Genomic DNA, 18,945 nt, shown 5'->3' with positions numbered 1-18,945 from the left:
GTTCTATCCATTATTGAAAATGGTGTACTGAAGTCTCCTACTGTTGATTCAGAACTGTCTGTTTCTTCGTTTAAATCTATAAATATTTGCTTCATATATCTGGGAGCTCTGCAATTAGGTGCATATACATTTATAATTGCTGTCTTCAGTATATGATTACCTTCTCTGTCCCTTGTAACATTTTTCTTTTTTACTTAAAGTCTATTTTATCTGATATTAGCATAGCTGCCACAGCTCTCTTTTGTTTACTACTTGCATGGTATATTATTTTCCATCCTCTCACCTTCAGCCTACTTGTCTCGAATTTAAGGTGATTCTATCATAACCAGCATATATCTGGGCCATACTTTTTTATCCATTCTGCCAACTTCTGCCTTTTGACTGGAGAGTTTAATCCATTTACATTTAAATTAACTCCTGATAATGGAGGACTTTCTTCTGGCATTTTACCATTTGGTCTTTGTAAGCCTTGTAACCTTTTTTATTCCTCAATTCTTCCATTAATGCCTAATTTCATATTTATTTTATTTTTACAGTGTGCCACTTTGAGTCCCTTCTCATTTCCTTCTGTACATATTTTTCATATATTTTCTTTGTTTTTACCATAAGACTTAAATTTAACATCTTCAATCTATAACAATTACGTCTGATTTCATAACAATTTCACTTCAATAACATATATATATATACACTGTTCCTATACCCCTCCATCCTCCCACCTTTTTGTCGTACTTGATACAAATTATATCTTTATACTTTGTTAAGTCCAAAGCATGGATTGAGCTCTGCTTTTATATATTTGCATTTTAGAGCTTCTAAGAAGTCAAGAGTGGAGTTACATAACAGGAAATACAATAGTATTAGCATTTATTAAATTAGCATTTAAAGACCTTTACCAGAGATCTTTATTTCTTTACACCATTTTTATCAACTTTCCAGTGCCCTTTCCTTGCAGTCTGAAAAACTTCCTTTAGTATTGCTTCTAGGGCAGGTCTAGTGGTGATGAACTCCCTAAGCTTTTGTTTATATGGGAATATCTTAATCTGTTCCTCATTTCTGAAAGATGGTCTTGCCAGATATAAAATTTTTGGCAAGATATTAAAATACTTGAAATATTTTGACCTACTGCCTCCCTGCCTCTCTGATTTCTGATGAGAAATGACAGAATCTTATTGAGACTCCCTTATACATATCACATTGCTCTTCTCTTTAAGCTTTCAGAACTCTCCTTGTTCTTGCCATTTGACAGCTTCACTCTGTGCTTAAGCATGCTTCTCTCCAAATGTATCCTCTTTGGGGTTCACTGGGCTTCCTCAATGTGAAAAATCATGTCTTTTGTTAAACTTGGAAAATTTTCTGCTGTTATTTATTTGAATATTCCTTCTGCTCTTTTCTCTTTTTCTTCTCCTTCTGGGTCTCTCTTAATACGTATATCGGTATGCCTGATGGTGTCCCAGAGGTGTCTTAGGCTACTTTTTATTAATCTTTTTTCTCTCTGTTCTTCAGACTGACTTATTTCAATGTCATATCTTCAACTTCACTGACTGTTTCATCTGCCAGCTCCAATCTGCTATTGAAACCCTCTGGCAAATTTTTCATTTCAATCATTGTGGTCTTCAACTCCAGTGTTTCGGTTTGGTTCTTTTTTAAAATTTCTATCTCTTTATTGATTCGTCTTAATATGTTAAAGTGTTAACGCAGGGATTTAACCTCTAAGCTGTCTGTTCCTTGAAACAGCATGGCAATTAAACAAAAAAAATTAGTGCTTGATTTATTGTTTTTGACAGTCTAGGCCTATGAAATTGATGGAGAAAATATTTATAATGCAGATTAAATTGAAAAGTATGTTGTGCTTGTATCCAATGCATAGTGAACAACACACATCAAAAAATGAGGAAATATTACTCCAGTATTTGAAAACTATTATTCAACTCAGCAAAAAAGCCACTCATATCATTGACAAATGAGTGAACTTCTGACAAATGTCTTTGTCGTCCCATTTCATCATAAATGAAAATGTGTATCAACAATTCACATCAGAATTATGCTTGTTTGCCAACTGCAAACAATGGTTGGTTATGGATACAAAAGTTCTGTAAAAATCACCAAAATGCTCTATGAAAATCAATTGGTTATATGGAATTTACAATAAAGAGTACTGCATGTTTTATGATTATTTTTAATTGGGTGCTACACATTTTTTACATCAATAAAATTTATAATAAAATTTTACATATATATGCATACCTTTTCCCCAAAAGCTAGTTTTAAACATTTAACAGCATATACACGCTATACATATGTATAGTAAATAATATGGTATAGGACCCCACAAATTACTATTTTGGGGGGGGGCAGATTTATCTGAGCATCACTCTGGACAAACCTACAAAATCTCATGCTCTACTCAAGGTTCCATGTACTTATGGTATTCAATTAAACTATACACATAAGTTATATTAGGAAATGCACTAGTCAAAATATAAATTTTGTACCAAATAAACATTTTCTGCTTTAGTCTCACACATAAGCTGAAGTTTTAAAATATTAATTACCATCTATTTTCAACACCCTGCAATATTGACATTCCTTTGTTCTTCCTCATGCAAAAACATTTTTTAATTTGTACATTTAGTCACTATCATTATACACTCTAGGCATTCCTAGATTATGCCATCTCAGCCTTTATCGTCTGTCTTTCCTTCTGATTTCATTTGTGCCCCCGGCCCTCCTTCATCTATCACTCTCATATTCAGCTTCATTCAGTGTACTAACATTATTGTTTTGCAGTTAGGTAGTATTGTGCTATCCATTTCTGAATTTTTACAATCAGTGAGGTTGCACAATCTGCACTCCTTCAGCTTCAATTACCCAATATCTACCTTATTTCTATCTCCTGATGGTCTCTGTTCTTAGCTGAAATTCTCCGAGTTCATTCATTAATGTTAGTTCGTATCAGTGAGACCGTACAGTATTTGTCCTTTTGTTTCTGGCTAATCCCTCTCAGCATAATGTCCTTAAGGTCCATCCATGTTGTTACATACTTCATAACTTTATTCTGTCTTACAGCTGCATAATATTCTATCATATATATATATATATATCACAGCTTGTTTAGCCACTCATCTGTTGATGGTCATTTTGGCTGCTTCCATCTCCCCACAAATTATTAATAGTGATTATCTTTGGGAAAAGAAGTTCAAGAGAGGGAAAAAGAAGACTTACTTTTTATCTACTACTTTTATAAATAAATACACATTTTTTAAGGATGCCAAAGGTGTTACCAGATCAAGAAGGATTATGGGCTGTTTGCAATTTCTTTATAGAGAAGAATATATAATATATATAATAATGTTTAATATCATTAAAACACTTTTCTGTGTACTTTAAACCTCTATAAATTTTCAAAAGTTAAAAAAAAATGCTACTATCTATCAGCTGTTTCAATGGGACTCATCCTTTGCAAATGTTACAATTTTAACTTCTTCTAAACACGAAATAAGAAACTGTCATTCCACAGGTAATAAACAGTCCTACCATCTCTAATACTTCTTAAACTCAGGACAACTCCTTCAGCACCCCAAACTTATATATATATATATAAGTCATATATAGTCATATATATATATATGTAGTCATATATATATATATGACTACAACAGCTTCCTCCTCTGGAATCACCACCCACCTTCAAATCTCTGAGTGAGATATTTCTCAATTTCATCAAATCCTGCTGCTCGGACATCACTGAAGAAGTCTTTCAAGTAATCCAAACCATCTTTGATTCGTGCATCTTCACTAATAATAAGGGCATCATTATATTTCTGTTTAAAATGAAAGTTGAGTTTCAGTGTGTTTCTAACGTCCAGCACCATGTTTTCCGTTCAATTAGCTATACTTAACAAGGAATCAATTTTCAAAATAAAATCTCTCAAATCTATTTCAACTTTTAGTTTTCTAAGATAATGGTCCCTAAGGGTTCTGTAATAATTCCTTTTAATCAAATACTGTAAAAAAAAAACCAATTACCTAGACTCATTAATTAACTAGATTCACTTTACCTCTACTTTGAAAGAGAAAACCACCTGAATAAAATGTCAAAGTTTAAAAAACAGAAGCAAAACCAAATCAACTTTCATATCAGACTGCTTTGATTCAGACATCTACCTTCATCTTTCATGCATCCAAAGCCATCAATGAATTATAATTATATCTGTTCAGAATGGTGCTGACCATCTACACCAAAGATTCCATTAAGTTCATTAAAATGTCGATTGAATGCATTTTTTAAATATTTTAATGACAACATAAGCAGAGGTGATGGCTGTTTTTCATAATGTATTTTCTTAATTTTTGATTCACCAGGAAATAACCAAAGACCACGGATGTCTGAGCACTTGGTTTTACCAAATGTGAGAAAACACATCCTTCAACATATGGCAATGGAATCCACTTAACTCAACTTTAAAGAGATCTGTCATTGATCATATATCTAGATTAATGTTCTCTTATCATCATCCAATTTTTTCCAACCACGAAAACTATGGGAACACTGGAGGCACAGCTCAGAATCCCAGCATTTATTTTAGTCCTGTTGCCTCCAATGTCAACCTTCAGAAAGTAAAAGTTTTGCTTAATATGACAACTTTTGGAGTTTGCTTCATTAGTACTTCCTGGAAAGGCTCCTAAGCGCATTCTGGGGAAAGGATAAAAAATTGATTTCTCTCAGCTGCCAGAATGAAGTTCCTAATAGCAATGACCAAAATATGCCTTTCAAAAGAAAGAACATACCCGCAGATGTGAGGTGTACAAAAACATTGCTTTACAAATCCTGCTTTCTTTCTCTTTGTCTGGTATGTGAAACACTGCACATCTTTTCTGAATCGCACCAATCCATTGTTCATATTTCTGTGTTCCAAATTCCCTATTTTGAATTTGAGATAAGTTTTCTGGAAAAGAAAAAGTCTTTCATTGTGCCATATGGTCAGTAATATAAGGTCACAAACATGCCTCACCCCTTAATTTTCTTCTTACTGTCTGTAAGCCAAAAGTCTCCCTGAAATAGTCTCAACTTTCAGCAGTATATCTGTACACACGTAAGACTGTTACTGAACACTTACTATGTACCCAGAATCAAACAAAAAGTTTTCCATTAATGATTCAATTAATTTTCACAACCCCATGAGCTAGATATTACATTTTATATATAAGAAAACTGGAGCTCAGAAAATTTAAGTCATTTTCCCAATGTCACACAGCTAGTCTTTGAAGGAAACGGTAGGACTTCAAATCCAGTTGTGCCAATGCCCAAGCTCTACTGTCTCTATGGACTGAAAGTCAAAGCAGCCTAAGGGTAAAATAATGGCTAGGGGGAATAAAAAACTTTGCCTTTAAAAATGAAGAAGCACTGGGTAAAACTAACAGGCCTCATGAGTTTCATCAGAAGAGGCCATGTAAAAACAGGAGAGACAGCATTCAACACAGACCATTTTGCTTGATTGTGAACTTAAGCCCACCAATCTTCACAGCACCATTCACAGGGCCAAGCATGGAAGAGGTGCTCAAAAGATATTTGTGATGAATGCTTCTGTGCGCATGCATCTCTTAGGCTAAGACTCAGATGCTTTATTCATCTTAAGTATTTGGGATCTAGGTGGACCACTGTTCTTAAGTGGCTTACTCTGTGTGTTACTCTAGTGCAAGTTCTCTAGGGCTCCTCAGGAAGAGGACAGTACAATACAACTCATAGGCAAGAGCTATATTTCTGGTTTAAGCTTCTCCACCCTACTCATTCATTTTTAGTAAGAGGAACAAAGGAGGCTACCCAGAGATGCTCTGACAGACTTCTTTCCCAGCCCCAGCTACAAACATGGTGGCCCATAGTAAATCAGATGAACTAAAAGACATTTTTTGAGCTGGGATAAGTGCTGGTATGGGCTGAGCAATTTGGAAAAGTGCAATTGACAGGATATGGACTGGCAAAAAGGTGGAGACAAGCAATTAGAGAAAAATAAGGGAAAGCCCAACAGAAATTCATGTCACACCATCAATTGTCTCTCCATCCCTCTACTTCTTCCCTAATTCAGATCATGTCCTCTCTCTCCTGGATAATATAACAGGCTCCTAATTGGTCTCCCTGCCTCTCACCTTGCTCCCTCCAATTCATTCTCACCTGACAGTTGGAGAGAGCTTTCAAAATTGCAAATGAAAGACTAAGCTACTACTGCTTGACAGGCTTCAGTGGATTCCTCCAGGCAAACTACTACCATGGCTCACAGGGCCTCTGTGATCTGGCCTCTGCCTCTCTGATTCCATCTTTAGCAACTCCCCTTCTTGCATTTTACGGAATTAATGGATGTCCCCATATTCTCCCTAGCCTCCTGACTTTTGTCCATAATGTTTCCTCTGCTGGAAACATCACCATCATCAGTCCCACCCTCAGCCTTGCTTTATTATTATTATTATTACTATTACTTCTCAAATTTTTGGTTTCACCATTACACTTAAAGTGCCACAAGGGCAGGAGGTATATCTTAGGATTCATGCTGTATTCCTACCATGTAGCACATTACCTAGCTCTGAATGAATGAACATGTTCAACAAACTCTAAATAAAAGGATTAAGTAGGGACGTAGTAGAAGGTAAAATTGGAAAAATAGGACAAGATTGACATGCACTTAGACTGTCTGGTTAAGAGTTTAGAGATTATCCCCAATGCAAGTTTTAAGCAGGACACTGAAATGATAAAACTGGTTTATGGGGGTTAGATGGAAGAGAGCATGAAAAGGGACAAACCAGCTGGAAGGCTGTTAGAATAGGATATAAATTAAGCTATGAAAGAAAATAGCAAAATAAATGTGAAAGAAGGAAAGATGTCAGGAGGGGTCAATGACTTGGGAACTCTAAACTCATCTTGTAATTGCCAGGTCACTTCTAGTCCTGGAACCGGCACTACCCACTAACATACACATAAGTGCCAAGCCAGAATCCTGGGAGGAAGTCACCCCCACTGCCTTCTCTTATTCACTTCCCCCCAAATCCAATTAGCCATTAAACCTTTACACTTCTTGTTGGACGGGCTTGTACATCTCTCCTCTCTTCTCCAACTTACCTCCACTGCCTTTGTTTGGCCCTCCGCATTGACTGGGAAATACTAGTTTAAAATTTTCATTTGCTTCCTATTGCTTTTAGGATAAACTTCAAATTCAGCTTGACCTATCAGGCCCTCCACTGTCTGTCTCACTCCCTACTCTACTCACATATTAAAATCAAAATGAAATGCTTGCAGTTTCTAAAACCACCATGTTCTCTATTCCCTTTATACCTGCTGCTCTTTAGAACTTATAAACTTTACTTCCCTTCTTAATTTCACTGACTTCTCCAGGATTTGTCTCAGGCATCAACTCCCCCCCAGGAAGCCTTCTCTGCTACCCAGTCTAAGTTAATCAAAGTTCCCAGGTGATCACCATGGCACCCCGTGTACAACTTGACCCTGCTACATGGAAACCACTCACATCTGATTCTCATTTAATTGATCAAGACTTCCCTGAGGACAGGGACTATGTCTTTAATCTTGGTATTTCCATTATCCAGTACAGTGCCTGGCACAATAAATATTTGATGAATGAATAAACAGAGAACAAAACTTGATGACTACATGAGGATATCCAAAGGAAAAAGACTCAAAGCCCCCTAGGATTAAAACTGAGCCACACTAGAGGGAAGGACCTGAAACTGTAGAGCTGTGTTTCAGTAGCCTTGTTTCATGAAGATGACTGTATAATGATAAAGCTTTTACAATGTGACTGTGTGATTGGAAAACCTTGTGTCTGATGCTCCTTTTATCCATGGTATGGACAGATCAGTCAAAAATATGGATAAAAATAAATAAATAATAGGGAGAACAAAAGTTAAATTAAGTAGATTGAAATACTAGTGTTCAATAAAAGGAAGGAGTAAGGAGTATGGTATATGTGAGTTTTTTCTTCCTTCTTTTTTCTTTATTTTGCTGGAGTGATACAAGTGTTCTAAAAACTGATCATGGTAATGAATATACAATTATGTGATGATATTGTGAGCTACTGATTGTACACCATGTATGGAACGTTTGTATGTTAAAAATGTTTGTATGGTAAGTTTTTACAATAAAAATATTAAAATCAGAGAAATAAAGAAAGCAAAAAAAAACAAAACTGAGCCACAGGGGAATGAATGGTGGTTACATTCCTAGAAATAGGCAAGTCAAGATGAAGAGCTGATTCGGAAAGTCAAGAAAGTGATGAAAAGATTTGAATAAGGTATTTTTGAGGGGTATACATCCAAGTGGGGCTTACTTTGGATTAAAAAAAAGCAAGAGAGAACATAAAAGAGGACTTTCAGGGCTTGAAAATAACCTGAAAAGTTTATAATCAAGAAATTCAACCTCTGGATACAGTACTGACTACTATATTCATACTGAGGAGAATTTAAAAAGACACTAGTGAATATCACATGGCTATTCCCAAGTGAAAAGAATGCAAAATTTAGAGATTTTTCTCACCAAGAGTTACAGCTCCGAGTTCTTCAATGACTCTCTTTGCCAGATTCTCTGTCTCCTTCATCATCTGAAAGATGATGCTTTTGAATTTGTTGTCAGGCCGTGTTTCCACTTTTCTGAAAACTAGAAGCATCAAAGGAAAGTAAGTACTTTTGCAAAATACTTATTCAAAGTAACTAGCTCCGAACCTTGCTATGCCTTTGTTACTTCCTCCATAACATCTCAGATCCTAAATTCACTGGAAGGTGGTCAAAATGAAGATAGCAACGCTCCAAAACCTTGCAACAACTCCCTGTTGCTTCTTGCACTGACTCTAACATCTGTCTTACATTGCCTTGGTGTAACCTCTCACTCTGGCTTTCCTGTTACCTTAAAACAGAGCCTCTCCTCTGGTGAATCCAGTTTCCATCCTGTCTTAGTAAATGCCACTCTCTTTATCCTTGTCTCTGCTCTCTGGTCTGCCCACCCAACACCCGAGAGTGTTCACATCAATCCTACCATCCATTATTGCATCCTTCCAGTGGGAGCTTACTGACTGTTTACCATGTGCCACATCCTGGTGACAGGAAGTTGGAAAGAACACAGTCTCTGCTCCAGAGAGAGGTACTCTTAGAGGGAACAAAGATAGGTAGTCAAGGAACCACAGCACAGTGATTTAACAGAAGTATGTGCACGGCAACAGCGGACACAGGAGAAGAGGCTCAACTACTCCTGGAGGAGGCAGTATTGTAGAATAAATAGGGAAAGGGGAGAGGAGAAAGTAAGAGCAATCTCGTTAAAGACAGCATGCAGAATAGCTTGGAGGGAAACCACATGACATGTTAGGGGAAACCTGAGGAATGTAACATGGTTGGGCTTATGGGAAGTGGGAGGAGATGAAGATTAGAGGGAGAGATGGAACAGATTATAAAGAAATTCTTACATGATGCTAAAAAACTAAATCGGTAGCTTCTGTAACCTCCTTACAAGTAAACTGCAGAAAGGAACGCAACCAACAGTCTCCGCCCCTGTCTATTTCATGCATGTTCCTTCTACTATAGTCATAAAGCCATATGAGTATAAGGGTGAAGCAAGGATGAAGTCATGTATTTCTCCTCTACACCTTTCCCCCATAAAGGGTTACTATAGGGTTGGTATTCAATAAACATTTGCTGGTTGACATTATAAAAATTCATATTCTGTTCTTTTGATCATCAGATACATATTCAAGTAATGGATGATCTCACTGTGTCCTCCTCAGGCATGGAACACAGGGAAGGTCTGAGCCAGGCCCTTAGCCATCCTCATGCTTTCTCATGACCTTGTTCCTATTGCTAGTACCTTTATAAGAGTTTCATGGAATCAAAGAGTAAGAATGTTTGATTTCTACAGGTCACTCCTAAGATTTGTCCACTGCTTACAAAGGGAGCTCAGTTGGGGAAAAAGGCTGGAAATGTGATTATATTCCAAGTTTGAGGTTATGTATTTTCTAGTAAACAGTGAAGGGGTAAAAATTCCATGTTCACACAAATATCATCTAAATGAGCTAGGAATACCAGTGGGTAACAATGTCCCAAAGAGTTTGCTACTAGATCCTACTTACATTTCTGGGGTTTACAAACAATTTGTTCCAGTTCCTCCAAGTTGTCTTTGACTGTTGCTATCACTGATATGTCGAGAGAAGCACACAGTTTGCAGATATATTCCACAGCTTCACGTTTGTCGTTGGCATTCCCAATGCCAACCGAAGCAGTCAGCCCAATAATCTGTAAGGAGCAATCCAAATGGTTAGAAACAGTATGACATTTCCAAAAGTCCTCATGTAACTCTTTTATACTGGAGTAGTTTTTTTTATAACTTTAGATAAAGATATGGAATATCATTTTTTCTGACTTTCTCTATGACATTTCCAAATAGAAGATCCCCATTAGGTCAAGTACCAAACAAAGGCAGTCAACTAATCAGCGGAACACTAAGCAGCATACAAACTGAGACAAGAAGCCCTTTCAAGGCAAGATTTCTTTCTTTTTCACCTTTAGATGCCCATGATGCCTAGAACAACATATTGAAAATGTGAAGAAATGAAATCAGACACTTCATTCCGATCTCAGCCATGCCTTACTGGCTGTGTGGCCGGTGACAAGTATTTTCAGCTTTCTGTAAAGTTGGGAAACAGTAACTAAAATGGTAGCTATTCCATTACTAGGTATATATTCAGAGGAACTGAAAACAAAGACATAAATGGACACTTGCATACCAGTGTTTATAACAGCATCGTGCATGACTGCCAAGAGATAGAAACAGCCCAAATGTCCATCAATGGATGAGTGGCTAAACAAGCTGTGATATATACATACAATGGAATACGACACGGTATAAGACAGAATAAAGTCATGACGCATGTAAAACATGGATGAATCTTGAGGACATTATGCTGAGTGAAATGAGCCAGAAACAAAAGGACAAATACTGTATGGTCTCACTAATATGAGCTAACATTAACGAGTGAACTTTGAGAGTTAAAGTTAAGAACACAGGTTATCAGGAGATAGAAAGAAGGTAAAGAGTGAACATCTGGTGCTAAAGGAATACAGAATGTACAACAGGACTGATTGTAAAAATTCAGAAATAGATAGCACAATACTATTTTATGGTAGCACAATAATATAAGTATACTGAATGAGACTGAATATGAGTATGTTTGAGGAAGAAGGGCTGGGGCACGCAGGACACTAGAAGGAAAGATAGAGGTTAAAGACAGAGATAGTATAACTTAGGAATGCCTAGAGCAGACAATGATGGTGACTGAATGTACAAATATTAAAACTTTTTGCATGAGAGAGAACAAATGAATGTTAACATTGCTAGGTGTTGAAAATGGGATGGTATATAGGAAAATAAGTACAGTCAATGCAAGCTAGGGTCTACAGCTTATATGCTTTCACTGAATATAACAAAGAAAGGTATTATGCCAAAACTAAATGTCAACAAGTAGGTGATATGATGGAGGCGCACGGACTGTTTGCAGAAGAAAAGGAAACATCTTCATATAGATTATGGTGGCAAAGGCATGGCTATTTATTTACGTTGGATTGTATGATGTGCAAACAAAACTGTTTAAAAATGAACAGAGAGACACAAGTGCTAGAAAAATGTGGAAAAAGAGATGCACCTATTCACTGTTGGTAGGGAAGCTCAGAGGTATAGCCCCTCTAGAGGGCAGTGTGGTGCTTCCACAGGAGGCTGGGGTGGAGTGGCCATATGATCCTGCAACCCCATTGCTAGGTATATACCTAGAGGAACTGAGAGTGGGGAGACGTATGGACATTTGCACACTGGTGTTTATGGCGTCAGTGTTTACAATTTGCAATGGACGGAGGCAGCCTGAGGGATAGAAGGGCGAACTGTGTTGTATATATTGCAATGGATTACTAAGCAGCAGCAAGAATGAATGAAGTTATGAGGCATGCAACTAGGTGAACGAACACTGAGGACTGTATGTTGAATGAAATGGCAGAAACAAAAAGACAAATGTTATCATGCCTCACTCATATGGACTACATCTATAATATACAAACTTGGAGAACTGAAGTTAAGGCATGGGTTATCAAGTTGGGGCCTGCTGTAAAGGGTCCTAGACTGTAAGCTTTTACAGCAGTCACATATATTCAGGAGTTCTAACTGTTATTTCTAAATTCTGAGATACTGAGCTGTTTGTGTATATCTTAGTTGTTCCCTGAAACTTCAGGCATTTATGTGACACCTGAGACTCATGAAACTATGAAAGTCAGCATGATCCTATACAGCAACTGTTAAAAAGCTGAAAAAGTAATCAGACTTCGACTAGAGATACGAATGAAGCTGATCTGGATAGGACTAAGGTAAATCAGAATACAGGGTAAAGGATGATATCGTTCATATTTTAAAACTTCAATTTCTGTGTGAGACCAAAGGGAGAGATGTTTATTTGGTGCAAAATTTATATTTTGGGTAATGCACTTGTATGGTCAGTTTATTCAAGCACCATAATTCCATAGAATCTTGAACAGGGCATGAGATCTTGTTGGTTTCTACAGGTTAGTGTAATGCCCTGATATATCCCAGAGTAATGTGGGTAGAGAATAAAAAAGTATTTGCAAAGTCCTCTTGGGTGACTGGAGAGAAAGGAGGAAATATTAAACTTCTTCATCTTAGGGAATTCCTGATAGTCTCACAAGCAGTGGGGATAACCAATTCAATACACTAAGCCGTCGATCTTGGGATTTACCCCCTATGAAACTTATTCTTGCAAAGGAGAAGCTAAACCTACCAATAATTATGCCCCCAGGAACCTCTTTCGTTGCTCACATCTGGCTTCTCTCTCTAAGGCAACTCAGCAAGTTAACTTACTGCCCTCCACCCTATATGGGACATGACTCCCAGGGGTGTAAATCTCCCTAGCAACATGGCACAGGACTCCTAGGATGAGCCAGGACTTGGCATCATGGGATTGAGAAAACCTTCTTGACCAAAAGAGGTTAGAGGGAAATGAGACAAAATAAAGTTTCAGTGGCTGAGAGATTTCAGAATCAAGAGGTTATCCTGGAGGTTATTCTTATGAGAGTCGAGAGTTTATCCTGGAGATTATTCTTATGCATTACATAGATATCTCCTTTTTTTTTTTTTTGCATGGGCAGGCACTGGGAATCGAACCCGGGTCTCCAGTATGGCAGGCAAGAACTCTGCCTGCTAAGCCACAATGCAACACCCCCTCTTTTTAGTTTATGGTATACTGCAGTGGCTAGAGGGAAGTACCTGAAACTGTTGAGTTATGTTCCAGTAAGCTTGTTTCTTGAAGATGACTGTATTAACCATATAGCTTTCACAATGTCACCAATGTGACTGTGAAAACCTTGTGTTTGATGCTCCTTTTATCAAGGGTTTGGACAGATGAGTAAAAACATATAGATAATAAATAAATAAACAATAGGGGGACTAAAGAGTTAAAAAAAAAAGGGGTAGATTGAAATACTAGTGGTCAATGAGAGGGAGGGGTAAGATGTATGGGATGTATGAGTTCTTTTTTTTCTTTTTAATTCTTTTTCTGGAGTGATTCAAGTGTTCTAAAAATGATCATGGTGATGAATACACAACTATGTGATGACATTGAGAGCCAATGATTATATACTATGGATGGACTATACGTGTATAAAGATTTTGCAATAAAAATATTTTTTAAAATGGTAGCTACATGGATTCAGTAAGACAACATCAGTAAAAAATTTAGCTTAATGATCACCTAAAAAGGTTCATTTCTTACTCTAATAGTCACTCAATAAATAATTAGTTTGAATTATTTGAATAATTGGCCCATCAACAAAGAATTTAGTTAACTAACAATTTTATTCTAGAAGAAAAGCTGTGAGAAGTACCGTTTCTATTGAAAGGTCCTTTTTTTGTCTATGTGTACCTGTACTTCCCAATAGAGTTATTAGGGCTGGAGAAGTTTACGGATTGGCAAAGTTGTGTTACTATAAATTCATGGTTTCCAACTTCATTTGGGCTCCCAATATGACTAGGCAATTCTTTTATGCATTCCTCTCAGTTATCTCTCATTTCAAACCTTCTCCATCTTCCCCAAGCTCTGTACCCCAATCATGCCATGGTTATTCTCAGCAAATGATATACCTCTCCTTTATACATTCAAGAGAAGAAAAGAGAGGTTATAAGCCAGGATTCCCTTCTTGCCCCCATTTAGGCTCTCCTCTCTGTCTTGACGCTTCTCACTACTTGTTCTTTGATGACTGTGTTTTTCCATCTTCTCTCCCATATAATCCAACTACTTGCCTACTTACCCCATACCTTCTGGTCTCTCCTGGCATCACGTTGTATCAAACATTCCCTTTCTTTTTCCCATCCTGCTTCACCTACTGCTATTTACTGCCTTACACTCTACATTCCAATAATACTGAAAGACTTCAAGTTCTTGAGCACACCAAGTTCTTTCATACCCCCATGAGTGAGGATACATAGTACCCCCTTGTTGAACCTCATCCACCTATCTGCCTGGCAAACTCCTGTTAGATTTCATCTAACACAACTTCTTTTAAGTTTTGCCCAACTTTCACAGCAGACTTAGGAATTTTTTCATTTATATTCCAACTATACCATATACCCATCTCCAGAGCATGCCATTATGATACACTGTCACATAATTCTTAACTATCTGGCTCGCCACAAGACTTAAGCTTTTGAAGTCTCTTAAGCACAGTGCATGGCACATGGAGACACTTCATATATATTTGTTACATGACTAAATGACCCCAACAAAATTAATCAATGAGTTGTACAACATAGACTTAGGACCTGAGAAGGATACTGTGCTGGTCTGAAGCTAGTATTGTACCCCAGAAAAGCCATGTCCTTTAAACCTCATTCAATATTGCTGGATGGGATATTTTTTTATTGTTTTCATGGAGATATGACCCACCCAATTATGGTTTTTGATAGATGGTTTCCATGGAGATGTGTTTCTACCCATTCAAGGTGGGGTTGCTTATTTGAGTCTTTTAAGAGGGAATCATTTTGGGAAAAGCTTTAGAGCCACCAGAACCAAGAGAGCCCACACAGTCAGAGACCACTGGAAATGAAGAAAGAAAATGCCCCGGGGGAAGCTGCTGGAGAAGATTAGAAAGAAAGCTAGCAGACATTGCCATGTGCCTTTCTAGTTGAGAGAGAAACCTCAAACATCACCGGCCTTCTTGAACCAAGATATCTTTTCCTGGATGCCTGACTTTGAACACTCTTACAGCCTTGCCTTAATTTGGACATTTTCATGGCCTTAGAACTTAGAACTCGCAACTTATTAAATTCCCCTTTTTAAAAGTTGTTCCATTTCTGGTATATTGCATTCTGGTAGCTTGCAAACTAGAACAGATATGAAGTAAGAAAAGAGGATTTTAGAAGATGATGCTCTTCTGAGGAATCTATTGGATTTTGTAGATAGATACCTGGGGCAATGAGCCTGAAGATCCTCCAAGTTTCTGATCTAGGAACTTGAACATGATCATATTGTACGGGTGCTGTTTGCTGGTATTGTGGCATTCATCAAATATCATCAAAGTGAAGACAGACAGCGATGGAATAATCCCATTTTTAAGGCTGTTCACAAGGATCTGTGGAGTTAAAATGATGATATCATTGTTCTCAATAATTGCTTCCACTGGGACCTTCTCAGATATGGCTCCAGAAATACCTGCAACTTTGTACCTGGGAAAAGACAGGGATTTCCCATTATCAACCACAAGGTAAATGAAGAACCACAAAATATAAAACACTAGGTCAAAACATTAATTGATAAAAGAATAAAATACTTGAACAGGTGCAAGACTGGTACACCGAATATAAAAAACATTGTTGAAAGAAATTAAGGAAGACCTAAAGAAGTGGAAAGACATCATGTTCATGGATTGGAAGACTTGATATTGTTAAGGTGGCAGTAGTCTCCAAATTGATGTACAGATTCAATGCAGTGCCTATCAAACTCCAGGCTGGCTTTTTTGCACAAATGGGCAAGCTGATTCTAAATTTGTACAGAAATTCAAGGGTCTTAGAGTAGCCACAACAATCTTGAAAAAAAATAAAATTTGTGTGCTCACACTTCCTGATTTCAAAACGTAGTACAAACTAATATAATCAAAATTTTGTGATACTGGCATAATGATAGACATATAGATCAATGGAATAAAATTAAAAGTTCAAAAATAAATCTTCACATTTGGTTTTTGAAAAGAGGGCCAAGATAAAATAGTCACTTTGAATAAAATAGTCTTTTGAGCAAACAGTGCTAGGACAAAGAGATACAAACATGCAAAAGGATAAATTCAGACCCCTACCACAAACCACATACAAAAATAAACTAAAAATGCATCAAATCTAAATGTAACACCTAAAGCCATAAAATACTTAGAAGAAAACATAAGAGTAAATCTCAAGACTTTGAATTAGATAAAACTTTCTTAGATATAACACCAGAAGTACAAGCAACAAAGAAAGCAATAGCTAAATCGGACTTCATCAGAATTCTTTATATAAAGGACTTTTATAACTCATTAATAAAAGACAAGAAACCCAAAAATATATATAGGCAAAGGACTTGAAAACATTTCTCCAAAGAAAATACAAAAATGGCCAATAAACACATGAAAAGATGCTCAACATTATTAGTCATCAGGGAAATGTGAATCAAAACCAGACGGAGATACCACTTCATATCCACTGTATTTAAAAAGACAGATGATAATAAGCTGACAAGGAAGTGGAGGGAAACTGGCACTCTCATTCATTAAAAAAAAAAACATTAATTGATGACGTTCTCCCTAACCCCAAAAGAAGCAGAGCCTGACACAGGGTAAGCAAGGAATAAATGCAAGCTGGCTATAATTGATAATAATACATATTAATTTTTTTATATCACTAAGAATGAAGAGAGTATATCGAGAAAAGAGAAATATATAAATGATAAAATCATTAAAGTTAAATGTGATATTTTAATGTCAAATTTATTTCTTAAGAAATCATTTACTTACTCTATAAGAGCTAATCAGAAGAGTTTAGAGTTCCCAGTGTATGTAACAAAAAGGACTTGAATAAATGAAGAAACCACATATAAATTACATAAAAGTTGAATTTATAATGGAATTTTTTCTTAGAAAAACCAGGGGTTTTAAGAAATGAATCCAAACAAAAAAACACATCAGTTACATGATGCTAGAGAAAAAGAAATTGGACCAACCATTATACCTACCCAAGTCTTTCAAAATGTTTTGAGAATACAGATTTCTGCTGTTCATACACTGGGACTTGAATTGCAAAAAAGACAACCTTCCCTTTTTGTCCTGGTGGAAATTTTTTAAGATGATGTTCACATATAAGAAGTGCAATAAAGGTTTTTCCACAACCTTTTAACATAGAAGGAAAGAAAGAAAATATGTAAATAATATATACTAAAATATTTCTTTGGAAAGGAATTTATTTTGGGCTCCTCTAAAAATCACTGGGCTAATTAGTAAATTGATCATATGGATAGACCAAGAAAAATGACAGAATTTACACTATGATGAAAAGATATCAGACTATTTCCTGGGTAACATGCTCTCAAACAGCCAAGGCCCAAAAAAGATATTTTTCTTTCTCTTCCCATGTCCATTAAAATATCTTGAGACTACATTAACAGGGTAGTTTCCTCAAAAGACAAATGGAATGAGGGGAAAACTGAAACTTGTCCATTTTTTCCAAATACTCAATAAAACTAAAAAAGGAAGTTAACCAAGAAACAAAGCATACAAGTAATAGTGATTGATTTACCAGTAGGAGCACATATTATCGTATTTTTTCCTTCCTTAGCAGGCAAAGCGAGCTCTAGTTGGTAATTTCTTGGCTTCAAGGAGCTATATGAGTTAGTTTGAGGAGCCTCTGTAATACAAAAGGAACAATATTAACAAATAGTTACTGATCCGAGAAATCATGGCAATAGTTACAGTCCAATAGACCCAAATTCTGACTTTGGCATGAAGGGCCTTGTTTAAGGAGTTTAAAATCCTCATCTCCTGTTAACCATTCCAGTTTTCCACTGATCTGAAGTACTGAATTCTCCCTCAATGACAGAGAATGGATGGCAAGGAAAACTCAAAAAGAATTCTTTCTTAATTAACCACAGAAGCCTAGTAGGGAGGAACTAAGGCAAAAATAGCTTAATTCCGGGCAAAGCAGGTGGTCATAGGTAAAAAGAAACGCTATATCAGACAAAATAGCAACAACAAATCTGCCCAATATCTTTAAAGAGAACCAAACTGTTAATATTGAATTCCGAAAGCAAACTATTTTTTTTATTAAAAAGCAACTATGCTTTGCCATTCTTCTGGCTTTCACATGCTATTTTCTCTCAATACCAGAGTTTTTAAAAGGCAGCTAGAGGCTTTAACTCACTAACAAATAAGCATATAGAATATTAAGGACTAGAAACCTTGGAAATCATCTAGTGAGCCTGGCTTGCCCATTTTAAAGAAAAGGAGAATCCTGGAAAGGTTGTGAGTTAACTAAGGGTTTTTAAGTATCAGAGAAAAATTTAAAGCATCTTATATTCATAGATTTCATACTAGAATGACAAAAATCTTTGGGTGCAAAAGTAATCTGTAAGGTAGTCATGCTTCTTGATGATGATTGTATAACGATATAGCTTTCACAATGTGACTGTGTAATTGTGAAAACCTTGTGTCTGATTGTCCTTTTATCTACCTTGTCAACAGATGAGTAGAACATATGGAATAAAAATAAATAATAGGGGGAACAAATGTTAAAATAAATTTAGTTTGAAATGCTAGTGATCAATGAAACGGAGGGGTAAGGAGTGTGGCATGTATAATTTTTTTTCTGTTTTCGTTTTATTTCTT

The 18,945-nt window shown here is 36.5% G+C and overlaps 1 protein-coding gene across 2 annotated transcripts in view; it reads right to left on the bottom strand.

Moving 5' to 3' along the window:
- RIGI (RNA sensor RIG-I) overlaps positions 1-18,945 on the bottom strand; it is a 96,338-nt gene that overhangs the window by 42,987 nt on the left and 34,406 nt on the right. For both annotated transcript variants that reach the window (XM_077147974.1, XM_077147973.1), the window contains exons 6-12: positions 17,861-17,968; positions 17,301-17,454; positions 15,505-15,763; positions 10,119-10,281; positions 8,540-8,659; positions 4,792-4,949; positions 3,689-3,824 (exon numbers count right to left, since the gene is read on the bottom strand). In XM_077147974.1, the coding sequence (XP_077004089.1) occupies positions 3,689-3,824; positions 4,792-4,949; positions 8,540-8,659; positions 10,119-10,281; positions 15,505-15,763; positions 17,301-17,454; positions 17,861-17,968 (1,098 nt within the window). The remainder of the gene's footprint in view (positions 1-3,688; positions 3,825-4,791; positions 4,950-8,539; positions 8,660-10,118; positions 10,282-15,504; positions 15,764-17,300; positions 17,455-17,860; positions 17,969-18,945) is intronic.

Source organism: Tamandua tetradactyla, chromosome 2, assembly GCF_023851605.1.
Source record: "Tamandua tetradactyla isolate mTamTet1 chromosome 2, mTamTet1.pri, whole genome shotgun sequence".
Lineage (NCBI taxonomy): Eukaryota > Metazoa > Chordata > Mammalia > Pilosa > Myrmecophagidae > Tamandua > Tamandua tetradactyla.
The sequence above is the reverse complement of the archived record's forward strand: the minus strand, read 5'-3'. Positions and strand labels throughout refer to the sequence as shown.